The 16228-nt window shown below is 60.7% G+C and overlaps 1 protein-coding gene across 1 annotated transcript in view; it reads left to right on the forward strand.

Moving 5' to 3' along the window:
* The window catches only part of LOC119090247 (RING finger and SPRY domain-containing protein 1-like), a 16850-nt gene extending 939 nt beyond the window's left edge, over positions 1-15911 (forward strand). Inside the window, 13 exon segments of the mRNA XM_037213031.1 lie at positions 2900-3106; positions 3314-3479; positions 4197-4382; positions 5977-6043; positions 6748-6888; positions 9329-9444; positions 10198-10341; positions 10872-10964; positions 10966-11087; positions 11467-11622; positions 12677-12781; positions 15275-15384; positions 15772-15911. Of these exon segments, the coding sequence (XP_037068926.1) occupies positions 2910-3106; positions 3314-3479; positions 4197-4382; positions 5977-6043; positions 6748-6888; positions 9329-9444; positions 10198-10341; positions 10872-10964; positions 10966-11087; positions 11467-11622; positions 12677-12781; positions 15275-15371 (1590 nt within the window). The 5' untranslated portion in view covers positions 2900-2909 and the 3' untranslated portion in view covers positions 15372-15384; positions 15772-15911.
* Positions 15912-16228: the final 317 nt, after the last annotated feature.

Here is a 16228-nt window from a genome sequence, read left to right on the forward strand (position 1 = left end):
CAGGCTGAAGGAGATCACTGTGGTTGTGAGGTGGGCTGGGCTTTACTATATTTGGAGAACCAATGATATGAGACGCCTGTTTGTAATGCACACCAACAATTCTTGCAATATAGATCTCCCCTTCACAACCAAAAGATAGTATCATGCTTCATATAGCCAGCACCAATCAAGCAAACTTGGTCAGGGTAAATACTATGGTCTTGAGCATCTTGATAAGTGTGATCACAATGGTTTTTCACCAGCAGTTGCACTGATGAAGCTGCTGTATGGAAGCACTGGGATATGATATACCTGATCCTTGATTCAATGTTGCCCTGAAAGGTTATAGGATTAGTATGACAAGTATTATATTTTTCTGTGTGCACATCTATGTTTGTATTGACAACTGTTGTTTGATGGTTGCACTGTGTAGTGTTGCATAGCATTTCATGATGTGTTTTATTGTCATGGCTAGTTATTTTTGGAAGTGACCAACATGCCTTGATGGCAATAGCCAGTGTTGGTTCTACCTGGCATTAACATGCTGCAAGAAGGCAGAGAGTGTGTGTGACAATTCCAAAAAAGCAGGTTCTGAATTATTTTCCATTATAATTATTTTACATTATCTTGAGAAAAATGAGTATGTGCATGGTGAAAAGTACAGGACAAGCATTATATGTCATTATGTTATGGTATTGCTGGTACAGCAGAAATTTCATTGCAACCATTTTTATGTTAAAATCACAAGTTATGGATATGCTCTTTACATTTGCACAGTGTGTCACTTTTGCTAGGTGTTTACAAGGCTTGCTTTCACAATGTGTTAGTTTTGACATTGCCATTGAAATAGTGATGTACTTAAAGGTGTTGTCACTTCAAGCAGAGCTCTCAAGTATGGCAGCAACTGACAAAAGACCTATAACAATATAATTTGAATATGGTGATCCCACAGTGGTGATAGATTGATTATCACATATGTGGGATATTAAGGAACTACTGAAAGCTGGTTTTGACATGTTCTTGGACAAAAGCAAGAAAAATGTGAATTGTCAAACATTGAAAATGGGGCACTGCTGTTTGTATGCCAAATTTCCATAACATGGTTCTGCTGTAAGCATTCATCAGCTAATGATGCAGGCCTGTTGACTTATGACTGTTGATGAATTATTACTACTATAACAAAATGGGGTGTTATTTAGTTGTGTTCATATAAAGCTGTACTATCACATGAGTATAATGCACACATTGTGTTACCAATAACCATGAAGGCTTGTACTGCTGAACCAAAACCAAAGCCAAATTGGACCAAAGCATGCCAGGGTCAATGTTTGTAAATGAGGTTGAATCACTGCTATGTAGTCAGCTTTTGCATACCACAGGTCTCTGGGCATAGACTGGATGCACACCATATCCACAGCTCATTTGCATTGCTTGTGTGCTTTTATAGGATACAAGAATATTTGTATGTCAAGGATTATTATCATAGATACCACTTGTAAAGCTGTACTCCAGTTTTATTGATGTGCTCATTTTGGGCATGCCACCATCTCAGATCAGTATTGTCATACATATTCATATGATGGACATGTGAGGAATTTTGATTAGACAGAACTCTGCATTAGTGTGGTCAGGAACAGTGCCATTAGTCAATGTCATGCACCAGGATCTTAACAGGCTACAGGAGCCAGGAATTGTAGATATATGGTGTCATTTAGGGTAGTAATTTTTGTGATGGTGTTTTGCTTATGCTGAAGCACTTCTTTTAAACCAGTTGATGGCTGGAATAACTAAAGGATCACAAACTAAAGTCAGGCACAAATTCAGATTGTACCTATTTGTTGCTTCACTTTTGGGCATTGGCCATGATCACCTGGTGAACAAAGTTTCCTTTTGTCTGCATGAATGAACAGTGTAAAGAAAGAAAACTTGTACTCTGATAATGGCCAATGTCTAAAAATATGCTTGGGTGCAGTGATTGGGCATTATATCAGAGCATTTCTTTACCTCTACATCCTTCTCCTGCAACCAGCAATGTTGGTTGTAAGGGCTGTATGAGTTGCCAGTGTGGATAATGGGTTATTTGAACATCATTTTGGTTATCTGTACCTGTCATTTGCTTACACATATGGACACTACTCACTAGAAACTGGCATGCTTGTAGAATATCTCATGAATGATGTGTGATCCCAAATGCAACCTTATGATCGGCAAGCCATGAGCGCAGTTCAGACGATCATGACTGGGTCATTTCACGACAGCGTTTTTAACAATAACCCTGCAGTGACGAACAATTCATTCACGAGCGCGGCGCCGATGTCAACCTGGCAGTTCGATCTTGTCTTGCCTGTGATTCGGAGTCCTCACATTGTCGCGTCCATCGATTCTGTGACTCCGACACACCCACTCGTTGACGGATGACATCAGTGTTCGAAACGGCCGATGATTATGTTTCTGCCAGCAAGCTGTATGCGATTCGTCCTTAATACTACCACACATTGTAAAGAGGAGTTCTTTGGAAACCTTCGCTAATTCTGCCGAAATTCCTGCTTGCTGCTCTGCGCTTCAGATCAAACGGCTACTACAGATGTCTTCAGTTTGGTATGAAAATTCTGCATGTTTGTAACATTTAACAAGTTACGCGTTTGGACGGAACATGGACCGTTCAGGGCCATCCAATTGGTCAACGGAACTCAAACGTACGCAACATGCTGCTAACTCCGCTCATGCGCGTGCGTGTTCACAAGCAGGTGACATGATTGTTCTTTGACTATCCACTGCATCTTTCTGTCTCCAATGGCATGCCAAAGTGAAAAGCCATCATGCAGATCTTATTGGAAACACATCACCATCATCCCTGAGCGGAGTTCGATTCTGGCCGCGTGCTGTCTGCCGGACCTGACCGTGTCATCTGCGCCGGCAGGGCAGCGGCCATGGGGGGCTGCCTGTGCGCCTGTCTGGCGGCGCCGGCCGACGAGGACGGCTCGCGGGGCCGCCTGGAGGGCAACGGCGCCGCGCATGACGGCGGCGACCGCCACTACCTCGACTGCGACATCTTCGTGCGCTCGCCGGCGCTGGTCGACAAGCTGGTCCTCGAGACACTGGAGAACGTCCGCACCCTGGTGGATATGTGAGTCCGCGACCGTTGGCCACGCCTCTGGCCGCTGTTTCATCCATTGCATAACCTGAAGATTCAGACTGCCCCTAGCTGTCGGTGATGACTAAGAATGTGTCCTCGTGACAATACCAGCTGCACCGCCGGCTTCTGGTGGTGGTCGCTGACCAGAGCGTGCGCGCCGCCGCCTGTGTGCGCGCTGACCGGTTCGTTGGATGGCAGCGACCAAGACCCGCCGCGCTCCATGATCGCGCTGCACATGATCGCCGACAAGGAGGACGGCTGGCTGACCGTGGTGCTCTCCATGGTGAACGTCATTCCGCTGTCGGACCCGCTCGGGCCAGCCGTCATCCTGCTGCTGCTGGACGACTGCCCGCTGCCCACCAAGGTAGGTCACAGGGGCTCGCTGACAGTCACGATATGTCACGGCGCGCGTGGACCACCAAGTAGGTCATGCTGCCCACCAAGGTAGGTCACGGGGCTCGCTGACAGTCACGATAGGTCACGGCGCGCGTAGACCACCAAGTAGGTCATGCTGCCCACCAAGGTAGGTCACGGGGCTCGCTGACAGTCACGATAGGTCACGGCGCGCGTGGACCACCAAGTAGGTCATGCTGCCCACCAAGGTAGGTCACGGGGCTCGCTGACATTCACGATAGGTCACGGCGCGCGTGGACCACCAAGTAGGTCATGTTGCCCACCAAGGTAGGTCACAGGGGCTCGCTGACAGTCACGATAGGTCACGGCGCGCGTGGACCACCAAGTAGGTCATGCTGCCCACCAGGATCGGTTTGACTGGTCCTCCGAGAACGCATTTGGTTGGTTCTTGATTGGATGGGCTGATCAGAATATGTGGCTGTTGCGCAAAATAACGTTTTCTGCAAGCGTTGGCGATTTTTTTCATTTTCACCTCATCGTGATGACATTCGGACATTGTAGCAACACTCACACTGTATTCACTATCGTAGGCAGCAATAATTTCCTGTTGCTGGTAGCTGTCATCACCCACGCTGACGCCAGCGCGCCAGACCACTTGTGCAGTGGTGCCTGTGCCTCGCCCCGCCCCGTGAGCGCCGTTGATGCAGGGCTGTGGCGGACCCGGCAGGACCTGGTGGTGCGGCTGGCGGCCCAGCTCAAGCTGTCCGCCCAGTACGTGGAGGACAACAAGAAGAAGCCGGTGCTGCTGCGCAACGTGTGCGTGGTGTTCGGCTGCCTGGCGGAGAAGATGGCCGGCCCCAACTCCATGGTACTGCTCACCGACGACACGCTCGCCTTCCTGCTCGACATCCTGGTGTGTACTGGTGCCGGCCGCCGCGCCGTGCTCGCGCCGGTCGGCGCGGTTCGAGGGCTGTGCCGCTGCCAGCTGACGTACGGTGTCGGTTGGATTGCGGGGTCTGCAGCCTGTCGCTGCCAGCTGAGCTGTCGTGCCGGCGGGATCGTGTTGTCGGCGGTGTGTGCCGCTGCGCTTGGTCATGCAGCCCAGAGTCGGCGCCGTTGCCAGATGGCGTGTGATGATGCCAGGCGGCACGGGGTCGGGTCCTCCGTGGTCCTAATATGTCCTGTTGACACTGCAGGGTACCAGAGGTACGGGGTTCGATTCCCCGCGATGCCCCCCCCCCTCCCCCCCTTCCTGCCAGGGTGAGAGGCAGGCGACGCCTTATAGCCCTAGCAGCTGAATGCATCGTAAAGCCCCAATGGCATACACACGTACTGCAGGGTGTGCATGAATTGTACATCCACATGCCAGTGCAGGGTGTACAAACACAAATCGCTTGAAGGTGCACTTGGTTGCGCAAGCGATTGATGAGCATGTTCTTGATAGCACCTGTCCGTTGTAATATGGCGTGTTGTGGTGTGTAGGCAATATGCATACCGGTGGCTGGAAAGCCAGTGTCCTGTCGCGGTCTGTACCACATCCGCACAGCGGCGCCCCACGATCGAGCTCCGCTCCCCTTGCGCGCCGGGAACGCTGGTAGCCGACGCGTGTCTTAACTACACGCGTGTCTTAACTACTTAACTACATAGCAGCTCGTCCGCCACTGGGGCTCTCCCCTCGAGCCCGGCGGAACGCGCCAAGTTGCCCGCGACTCGGAGGCTTGGCAGGCTGCCGGCTAGAGGAGGTCTGGAAAATTGTCACTCGGCGTGCCGGTCGTATTTCACTTTATGACTGTCATTCGGGTGTAAAGGACCAATGTGTCCTCAATGCGTCTTCGCTGGATTCGTTACGGCCTGGTGGCGGCGGTTTTGTTTTATGGCCCCGCAATGTCGAGAGTTTTCTCCTTTGCGCCTTTCTCTCTCCGGCAGCCTCCCTTGCTGTGGCCATCTCATTGGTAGTGTGATAGTATTAGATCAGAAGTTTACCTGTGCGGGCTCCACGAAGGGTTTCTTCGTGGTGATGGGCAGCCTCCTCGCGCATATCGCGTGGCGTCCGCTGTGATTGTCAGCTGGCTGTCCTGTTTCTGCGGATACCAGGGTTCTGCTCTAAGGCCTCCGTCGGCCTTCTGAACCACCGTACACCAGCGGAGTTCAGGTGGCCCTGCTGTGCCGCCTGTGCCTCTCCCACCGGCGCCCTCCCCGTGTGGGCGTGTTGTGGGGCCGTCTGCCGCCGTCCCGCCGCGGTCCGCCGGTCGTCCGACGGCGTGGTGTGCCGGCCGGGCGCGCCCTGCCCGTGTGGGCGTGTTGTGGGGCCGTCTGCCGCCGTCCCGCCGCGGTCCGCCGATCGTCCGACGGCGTGGTGTGCCGGCCGGGCGCGCCCTCTCCGTGTGGGCGTGTTGTGAGGTTGTCTGCCGCCTCCCGCCGCGGTCCGCCGGTCGTCCGACGGCGCGGTGTGTCGGCCAGGCACTGGGCGGCTCAGGGCCGTTCTGACCCCGCACGTCCCTCCACAGAGGCTGGAGCACTCGCCCACTGTCATCCTGTTCTCGCTGATCGCGCTGGAGAAGTTCGCCCAGACCAGTGAGTGACCCCGGCGCTCCAGCCCCGGGGACCGGAACCGGCGCGAACGCGCCAGCAATCAGCAATGGTCAAGCACTGTTACAGGGGCTTGTTAGATTGCGAACGTCTCGAATGATGTCATAGTTATCATTTTTGTCGTGCACTAGTTTCTGTTGACACCCGTGAGAACTTCGCGGCGTGTGCGACCATGTAAAACACGGAAATGGTATTAGAACATCGCAAAAGAAGCTGTTCATGGGAGCTGTTCGCGAATTTGGTGTACTGTGTTAAATTCTAAGTGATTATTGGATGTTATAATTCGATTGGAGCAGAGAATAATGAATATGCATGCATTTTCATGTCAGTCCGTCTGGTACGTTTGCCGGAAGAATGTGTCGCTTTTCATTTTCGTTAATTTTTTTATTCACTTCATTCTCGTGTCTTTTGTTTTGCTATAACTGCTGCAGAGGAAAAACTCTTTACATTCGCCAATTGCTATGGTTAGTTTTAAGAATTATCTTTATATTATGGATAATTGCATTGTTGAAGGCTTCCCGCATCTCCACGCCAATGCCATCCGTTGGCTGAGCCGTGTTTCGTCGCCCCGTAATTTACCTTAACATGGACACGGTACGGTTCCTCCCCCAAGATCCGCCAGCGCTCTTGCCCAGTCGCATCACCACCGTCTCCTCCTCCTCGCATACATGGGCCAACTCCCTCGACAGGCGAGAACAAGCTGACGATCAAGCAGCGCGTGGCGGCGCTCGAACCCAACCCGCTGCTGCGGCTCGAGGCCTGGGTCACGCACGCCGACTACGAGTACCAGCAGGTCGGCTTCTGCGCCCAGTGGTGCCTCGACAACCTCTGTGAGTACCGCCCGTCACCCGGCCCGGGAGTCGGACGCAATATTGCGCTGTTCTGCGGTGAAATATCCCGTGCTCGCTGCGCTGCTCTGCGCTGTGTGTTTAAGCAGCCGCTGTAAAGTCGGCGCCTCGGGCCGACGTAATGTTCCGCCAGTAACCTGGCCGGGACCTCTGTGCCCCTGTGTATGTCAGCCTGGTGTGGTATGTCGCCTCGGCTGTGGGACACCTGTCGGCTCCGACTGGCGGGCCTGTCGGCGCGCGCCGCCGCCGGATGGTGGCTAGTCCGGCTGGGCACGACGATCGCGGCTGGAGCCGGAGCCGGAGCCGGAGACGGTGCCGGTGCCGGTGCCGGTGCCGGTGCCGGTGCCGGTGCCGGTGCCGGTGCCGGACACGGTGCCGATGCTGGAGCCGGAGCCGGAGCCGGAGCCGGAGCCGGATCCGGAGCCGGAGCCGGAGCCGGAGCCGGAGCCGGGGCCGGGGCCGGGGCCGGGGTCGGGTTTGAGGTCGGGGCTGGGACCGGGGCCGCAGCCGAAGCTGCAGCCGCAGCCGGAGTCGAAGTTGAAGCTGAAGCCGAAGCCGAAGCCGAAGCCGAAGCCGGAGCCGGAGCCGGAGCCGGAGCCGGAGCCGGAGCCGGGACCGGGACCGGGGCTGGGACCGGGACGGGAGCCTGGACCGGGACCAGGACCAGGACCGGGACCTGGACCGGGACCAGGACCAGGACCAGGACCAGGACCACGACCAGGACCCAGACCCAGACCGGGGCCAGAGTCAGATCCTGGGTGCCGCGGCTGTCTTCGGTCTGCCTGTCCTCTATCTCCGAACTCAACAACTTGCCTCGACCGAGTTGGGAAGTTTTTTATTTTGAATGGAGCGATTTTTCTATGATCTAGTTTCAGGTAGTTATGGCGGCACCAGCGCTTTTTGCTTTCAGGCCGAATCATGGCTGCAGGAGCGATGAGATGACACGACAATTTGGTCGTTTCTAGAGCCCGATCCTCGGTGCACCGGCCAGCACAGCTGTTTGGCGGCGATGGTGGCGAGATGTCGCGCGGCGTTCCCGTGTCTTGCAGGCTGAAGCGTTACATTTATTTAAGGTTTCTCGCAGCGGCGAGAACGCAACGATTTCTAAAGATACGCATGCGACAGCTTAAGTAGACTGTCGGACCGTACATATATGGTAAGATGGGATACGCTATATAGGCATGCTTTGGGTTCATTCGCTGGCGGTTAGGCGTACAATCTGTTCACACTTACGATATTGAAGTACGAAACAATATTTTGGTGGCCCCCAATCGTGTCATAATTCCATTGAAGTTGGAGGGTTGAGCCATTGGAAGATTTACAGTTCATCATTAGCCGCGCTAGCTCCTCAGGTATAGTAATTTACTTTGCGCCTGTGCTAATTTTGTCAAGCATTGTGGAAAGTACACCTGACAAAGTTGGATGGAGCGCACTAGGTAACAGAACATTATGTCACCGACTTCTTCGGCCAGAAATATCTCGGATCCACAAGCGGGGGGCCACCAGCTGTCGCGGCAGCGTGTGACGTCACACTAGACCTGCGGCGTATGGCCCGTCCGCCCCTCGTCGGCTCGCAGCGGCAGGAGCCCCGCTCGGCAGGGACCTCGGCTCGCTCGGCTCGCAGCGCCATGAGCCCCGCTCGCCGGGGCCTCGACTCGCTCGGCTCGCAGCGCCATGAGCCCGCTCGCCGAGGCCTCGGCTCGCTCGGCTCGCAGCGCCATGAGCCCGCTCGTCGGGGCCTCGGCTCGCTCGGCTCGCAGCGGCATGAGTCCCGCTCGCCAGGGCCTCGGCTCGCAGCGCCGTGAGGCCCGCTCGTCGGGGCCTCGGCTCGCTCGGCTCGCAGCGGCATGAGTCCCGCTCGCCAGGGCCTCGGCTCGCAGCGCCACGAGCCCCGCTCGCCAGGGCCTCGGCCCGCCCGGCTCGCAGCGCCACGAGTCCCGCTCGTCGGGGCCTCGGGGACAAGTCTGAGCGCTGGCTTAGGGCCTGTCCGGTCGGCCTGGGCGCGCTCCGTCGCGTCCCACCTGCGCTGGTCGCACCGCCCCCCGTTGGCGTTGACAGGCGCGGGTCGTCGCGCGGAGTCCTCGCCTCTGCGCGACGCTGACCCGGAGTGCGCAGATGTAGAGCCGCCGGGTGTGCGCAGGGGCCGCGCGCCCTGCCGTGTCGGTGCCTACCCCGCGCCGGCTGGGGTGGGCTGTGCGCTAGAACGAGACCTGCTCGCTCGTGACGCGCCGGAGCTGGGTTGGGGCTTCATCCGTTGCTCGATACGTGTCGAACGTGCACGCAGGCTGGGTATGTCGTGATCTTCTGTGTCCTTCCGACGTTAATGTAGCTGTGTTCAGGTATGGCTGGGAATGCACCGCAGACTGCTGCCGTAACCGGCGACGCGACGTCCGTTTCCACTGTCACCTTGGTCTGTCCTCAGTCGTCGTCGAGGGCCGCCCGTTCACCTACGAAGGCCAGGACTTCACCAACCTGAATGTCATGCTCAACAGCAACGACACGTCCGAGTACCTGAAGATATCGCCGGACGGTCTACAGGTGAGCGCGGTGGCCGCCCTTCAGATAGCATACCTCTGGCGGTCCGCGTCTCAGAGCGCGACCGAACCCGCCTCCGGGCGTCCCGCGCGCTCCGGGAGATATCGCCGGACGGTCTGCAGGTGAGCGCGGTGGCCGCCCCTCAGATAGCATACCTCTGGCGGTCCGCGTCTCAGAGCGCAACCGAACCCGCCTCCGGGCGTCCCGCGCGCTCTGGGAGATATCGCCGGACGGTCTGCAGGTGAGCGCGGTGGCCGCCCTTCAGATAGCATACCTCTGGCGGCCCGCGTCTCAGAGCGCGACCGAACCCGCCTCCGGGCGTCCCGCGCGCTCCGCTGGCGAGTCGGTGCGACAGCGGGAGGCCTGCCGTGGCGGGCTGCGCTGGCACGTCTGACGCGGCCCGGCTGGTGACGTCACGGGGTGTGGGCAGCTGGGGTGTCGGCCGGATGGCTAGTGCGCCATCGCTGGCACACGTCGGCGGCTCGCGGCCGTGTTCGGTCAGCGGGTGACTGGGCGGCGCGCGCCACTGCGGTGCTGTGCTCTCATCACTCTGTGGTCCACCTCCGTGTGTGTGTGTGGGGGGGGGGGGGCAATACGGTTGCCTCGGTGCGCCACCATAATCCCTTACGCCGCCTGACCTCGGGCCGTCATCTGCTGACCTGACCCCGGGCCGTCGTCTGCTGACCTGACCTCGTCTGACCCCGGGCTGTCGTCTGCTGATCTGACCCCGCCTGGCCCCATGCCGTCGTCTCGCAGGCGCGCTGTGACGCCTCGTCGTTCGAGAGCGTGCGCTGTACGTTCCCGGTGAGCGAGGGCTGCTGGTACTACGAGGTCACGGTGGTCACCAGCGGCGTGATGCAGATCGGCTGGGCCACCAAGAACAGCCGCTTCCTCAACTACGTCAGTAGCCGCGGCAGACGCCGAGCCGCTGGGCGGCCCAACGGCTCGCTGCTCCGCTTCTGGGGGTGCCGTGTCCAGGCGGCCGCCCGTCTGTTTACGGGCAGAACAGGGACAGTTGGTGAATGTAATGCAGAATGACCGTTCTCTGAGCTGGTGTTTTGGGCATGTGGTGTACTTTCTGCCCGTGTTAAAAGATGTCGGCGCAACAGCTCCGCACGAGAGAGCTGATCCATGCCGCGAACGCTCCGACTGGTGCGTCGCGCTGACGTGAAAAATGAAGCTGACTGCCACTGAATGTCCATGTTCGGTCGCCAACTGCCGTTCTTTCTCAACCTGTTCTGATGGAATGATTGTGCTATCAAGCCACCGGCACCCGTCTCGGGGTGGTCCACTTACTCTGCCTTTCCCTATTGCCAGTCCCTTGTTGGCGTGGGCCCTGTCTGGAGCGGCTGACATTGTCGCCGCGGTGTGGCGGATACCCGTGACCACCCCGTGAGTGGCCTCGCGCTCACGGCCCGCCCGTCCGCCAGGAGGGCTACGGCATCGGCGACGACGACAACAGCCTGGCGTACGACGGCTGCCGCCAGCTGCTGTGGCACAACGCGCAGGCGCGCAGCCACACGCATCCGCTGCTGGCGGCCCGGTGACGTGCTGGGCGCGCTGCTCGACGTGGACGGCGCCCGCTGCGTCTTCTCGCTCAACGGCGACCCGCTGCCGCCCATCAAGGACCTCTTCAGTAGCGTGACGTCAGTGCCTGGGCCGAGCGGATCGGAGCGCGGGGGGGGGAGGGTCAGCCGTCTCGGCGGTCGTGAGGCAGTGCTGCAGCGACGTTAGGCGGGCGCTGTTTGTTCTTTAATGAAGTCGGAGCAGGTATGGATTATGGGTAACAGGGAGAGAGGTGTTTGCCCGTTTTCGCGTGCGTTGAGCACGCAGGTTTGTAAAGCAGCCCGTTGCTCTGGACCGGTGCGGGATCTGCATTATTCTGCGCACGTGCCGTCCTGTGAAGATGGCCATGTCGCGCCGTTTGTGTGGTTGCACCTGGCGGTGCCGGTTGGCGCGTGTGCTCCGTGTGCTGCCGGCGGCTGCGCGCGGCCGCTGACGCCAAGTTGGCGGTCTATGCTGCAGGACGGGCTTCTTCGCGGCGGCCAGCTTCATGTCGTTCCAGCAGTGCCGCTTCAATTTCGGCCGCGACCCGTTCGTCCACCCGCCGACCGACACGGCCTTCCGCACGTTCAACGAGTTCGGCTCGCTGTCGGAGGAGGAACGGATCGTGCTGCCGCGGTTAGTCGGCGCTGGGGCCGGGACGAGCCGGGCTGACCGCGTTCGTGGCGCTGGAGGGGCGGCCTCGCCCCGGCCGACAGTGTGCCGCGGTTAGTCGGCGCTGGGGCCGGGACGAGCCGGGCTGGTCGCACTCGTGACGCTGGAGGGGCGGCCTCGTCCCGACCGGCGGCGTGCCGCAGTTAGTCGGCGCTGGGGCTGCGAGGAGCCGGGCTGGTCGCACTCGTGACGCTGGCGGGGCGGCCTCGTCCCGACCGGCGGCGTGCCGCAGTTAGTCGGCGCTGGGGCTGGGAGGAGCCGGGCTGACCGCGCTCGTGGTGCTGGCGGGGCGGCCTCGTCCCGACCGGCGGCGTGCCGCAGTTAGTCGGCGCTGGGGCTGGGAGGAGCCGGGCTGACCGCGCTCGTGGTGCTGGCGGGGCGGCCTCGTCCCGACCGGCGGCGTGCCGCGGTTAGTTGGCGCTGGGGTCAGGGAGGAGCCGGGCTGGTCGCACTCGTGGCGCTGGCGGGGCGGCCTCGCCCCGGCCGGCGGTGAACCCCAGGTGGAGGCGTCATCGCTTGGCTGCCGCCGCGGGGCCGCAGCGTTTGCTGGAGTGGAACGAGTAGATCGCTGGCATGCCTTTGTCTCTCCAGAATGGCAGGAGGAATTGCTATCGAGTTTGTTTTTTTTGGGGGGGGGGGGGGGGCGTCAACTGCCTTGGTTATTTGCGCTGGTCTGGATGTTAACATGCCGTCGCTTATATGAAATGGTTAAAGTATAGGAAGGTTTTATGGTGTTGGTTGTGAAGAAGCCGCTCTGAGCTTTGTGCCTAGATGAAATTCGGTATTTCCCATTGTTTTGTCTGTCAGTTTACGCCAACGTCCAGACGACCATGAATTACTTTGGGTGCCAGTGCGCGTGCTCCCCGGCGTACCACGGCCTGTGCGGTCAGCACCACTGACTGCGTTTGAAGCTGGTTCAGGAGATTATGGCACTGACGTTGATTTGAATCTCATCTGGCGCCTGGTGGCGGAGCACCGGGACCGGCTGCCTGACTGTGCTGGCTGGGCCGCTCCTCAGGCAGATCCGGCTCAACAAGCTGCGGCAGATGAGCGTCAAGGAGGACGCATGCACGCTGTGCTTCGACAATCCAGCCAGCATATCGCTGAAGCCGTGCGGTCACAGGTGAGCGCCGGTCCACTCAGACCCGTCACAGGTGAGCGCGGGCCCACTCCGGCCGGTCACAGGTGAGCGCAGGTCCACTCAGACCCGTCACAGGTGAGCGCGGGTCCACTCCGGCCGGTCACAGGTGAGCGCCAGTCTACTCAGACCCGTCACAGGTGAGCGCGGGCCCACTCCGGCCGGTCACAGATGAGCGCAGGTCCACTCAGACCCGTCACAGGTGAGCGCGGGCCCACTCCGGCCGGTCACGGGTGAGCGCCAGTCCACTCAGACCCGTCACAGGTGAGTGCCGGTCCACTCCGGCCGGTCACAGGTGAGCGCGGGCCCACTCCGGCCGGCCACAGGTGAGCGTCAGTTCACTCCGACCGGTCCAATCCGGCCGTTCACAGGTGAGCGTCAGTTCACTCCGACCGGTCCACTCCGGCCGGTCACAGGTGAGCGCGGGTCCACTCCGGCCGGCCACGGGTGAGCGTCAGGCCACTCCGGCCAGTCACAGGTGAGCGACAGTCCACTCCGGCCGTTCACAGGCGAGCACCAGTCCACTCCGGACGGCGGCGGCGGGGTGGATGAGGTGCGGCTCCGCACGGCCCGCCGGAAGGCTTTCCGCGGACACCGGGCGGTCGGCACACTGGCCAGACGGCGGCGCGGGCGGGCGTACTGACGTGGTGACCGGAGGCTGGCCGCGGCGCCAGCGGGAGGCGCTGTCAGCTGAGGACGCCGGCTGGGCCGGCCTCACACCGTCGCCGCGTCAGCGAAAGGACGGGGAGACGCCTCCAGAGCAGCCGTCGCTGCCCAGCTGTGTAGCGGCCAGCCGCCGGAGACGCTGTCCGGTCGCCGGAGCGTCTGCCAGGCGCCGTGGTGTATCCATCTGCTTTGGCGCGTCCCCCTCCCGGCGAGCTGCGCCGCAGCGGTGACCTATCACCGCTCGGCGTGGGAGTTCCCCGCTGGACCGCGTCGGCTGGGGTCCGGCCGGCGTGCAGAGCCAGCGGCCTTTCCCTCTCCGGTCAGTTTGTCGTCCAGTGGGCGACGTGGTACGCAGATGATTGTGAGAGCTGCTGTGGTTGGTGACTGTTCACGGTACATGGCTGATGCCGCTGCGACATCGGCGATATACAGTTGCATCGCTCTCCCTGTATCCGTCTTGATTTGTGCTCCATCTTCCACGTCGTCGCATTAAAGTCCGTCTGCCCACTCGTCTTCGCGGTGGGAGCACGCCGCCGGCGGACCGGCGATGGCTCGGGTCGCTCGTAAAACCCCGGTCGGAGTCGGCGGTCGTCCTGAACGCTGCTGCGACGTCACCTCGCGTCATCGGCGTCCTCTGCGGCGATCGCGGCGCCGACTGGCCTCGCCCGTCCAGGAGCCGTCGTGCGGTGTTGGTGTCGCAGGACAACTCGCCGATGCGGGCAGCCGCTCATTAAGCCGAGCCACAGCTGGTTGTCACACGATTCTCAGAGCGCCCCTCCCCTTCCCCCAGCCCACTCGTGTCAGCCGCTCTGTTCGCACCGTGCCCCCCCCCCCCCCCCGTCCCGCCTCCAGCCCACTGGGCTCGCGCTGTCGGCATGCCCGTTGGACAGCCACCCCTCAGCTGGCTGGGCCGAGCGTGCGGTCCGGAAGCCGCGTGCCGGCGCGCGTCTGGACGCGCTGATGGCGCTCATTCGTCTCCGATCGCCGAGAGATGGCGTCCGGCGCCGGATCTCCGGCCGAGACGGCGGCGCCCCGGACCACCACGGGCGGAGCGGGCACGGCCGGCGCCGGATCTCCGGCCGAGACGGCGGCGCCCCCGGACCACCACGGGCGGAGCGAGCACGGCCGGCGCCGGATCTCCGGCCGGGACGGCGGCGCCCCCGGACCACCACAGGCGGAGCGAGCACGGCCGGCGCCGGATCTCCGGCCGAGACGGCGGCGCCCCCGGACCACCACGGGCGGAGCGAGCACGGCCGGAAGGGCGAAAGTGACGTTAGACAGTGATCGCTTTGTATGGGGCAATGCCCGATTAGTCAAATTAGGCAAGGCAAGGCAAGATCAGTTCGGTAAGGCCAGATCCACTCGGATCAGAGTGGAGTGATTTAGGTGCGAACCGAATTTCTGTGGGCTGGAAGGATGGCGGCTGAGTGGAGGGTCACCACTAGTACTCCGGGAGGGCGTGCTGAGGAAGGCCAATCGTGCCCGGTGCTCCTGAAATCGTGACCGTTACCGTCGTCACTCTCGCAGCTCCGAGGCGGGCGCTGCGTCGGTAACGGAGCTGTCTGCTCGGGATCGTGCGTGTCACCGACCCGCTGTCTGGCGGTGCGTGCTGTGTGCGGCCGCTGTGTGGCGGTGCGGTGCGTGCCGTGTGCGGCCGCTGTGTGGCGGCGCGGTGTGCGGCCGCTGTGTGGCGGCGCGGTGTGTAGGCCGCTGTGTGGCTGCGCGGTGTGTAGCCGCTGTGTGGCGCTGTGGAGCGGCGTGCCGCCGGTGCCCCGTGCCAGCCGCTGACCGGGGGCTCTCTCCGGCCGACAGGGGCTTCTGCGCGATATGCGCCGTCCAGCTGGAGCAGTGCCCGATGTGCCGGACCGAGATCGCCGCCACGGTCACCGAGGAGGACGAGCAGTTGTGACAAAAGATCACCGGTAAGCTGGGGCCCGGGCTCCTGCCTCGATGGAATGACACCACGGCCGCGGTTAACGTGCGCTGCACTGGCAGCTGCATGATGGTTACCTATGTGGTCGACGGTAATGCAGCGCGCTCTTACATGCTGTTAATTTTAGACTATTATCATTTGACTGGCCAACCCCTCACCATTTACCTAGTTTTTAAGTTATGGTCGCCATCTGGTCTGTCTTGGACGCCGGTAATACCTCCGACGCATTGCCCGGAGCTTGCGTCTGTAACTGCGGATTAACGCCTGTCAAATCATGCGCTGTTCTACCGTGTATGGGTGCCCGACGTGGCTCGGGCGCCGGCGGGCAAGCAGAGGAGGGTGCAGCGCTGCTGACCCGGCGCGCCGTCCCTGACAGGCGCGAACGCCACTCTAGGCGTGGTGTGTCTGCTGCTGCTGCGGCGGTTCCGGTCGTGACGTGTTCGGAGCCGACCTGACCCGGCCGGCAGCGAGCCGAGCGGCGGCCGGTGCCGGGCGCGCCCCACCTGACCAGAGTGCCTGCGGCGGCGGGCCGGCCCGTGCCGGGACGCCCGTCCGTCGCTCGTCCAGTGTCGGCCGGCGCGGCCCGACTGTCTTGTGACGAGGGAGGGACGCGCCGCTGAGGCCGTTCGCCAGCGCGGCGGCCGGCCACTGACCGCCGGCCCGCCGCGCTCTCTCCGGCGCTGGTACTCGGGTGTCGAGGCTGGCGCGCGGACGGGCCAACGGCGATCCAGCGAGTCAGTCAGATGCGAGACTTTGGTGCTCCTCGTGCTGTTTTATTGGGGCGGCAGGTTGTTATCTTATTTTGTTCAGGTGCGTTGCTCGCCTATATTTTG

The sequence above is a fragment of the Pollicipes pollicipes genome, unplaced genomic scaffold, assembly GCF_011947565.3.
Source record: "Pollicipes pollicipes isolate AB1234 unplaced genomic scaffold, Ppol_2.1 Scaffold_3087;HRSCAF=3621_pilon_pilon_pilon, whole genome shotgun sequence".
Taxonomy (NCBI): Eukaryota; Metazoa; Arthropoda; class Thecostraca; order Pollicipedomorpha; family Pollicipedidae; genus Pollicipes; species Pollicipes pollicipes.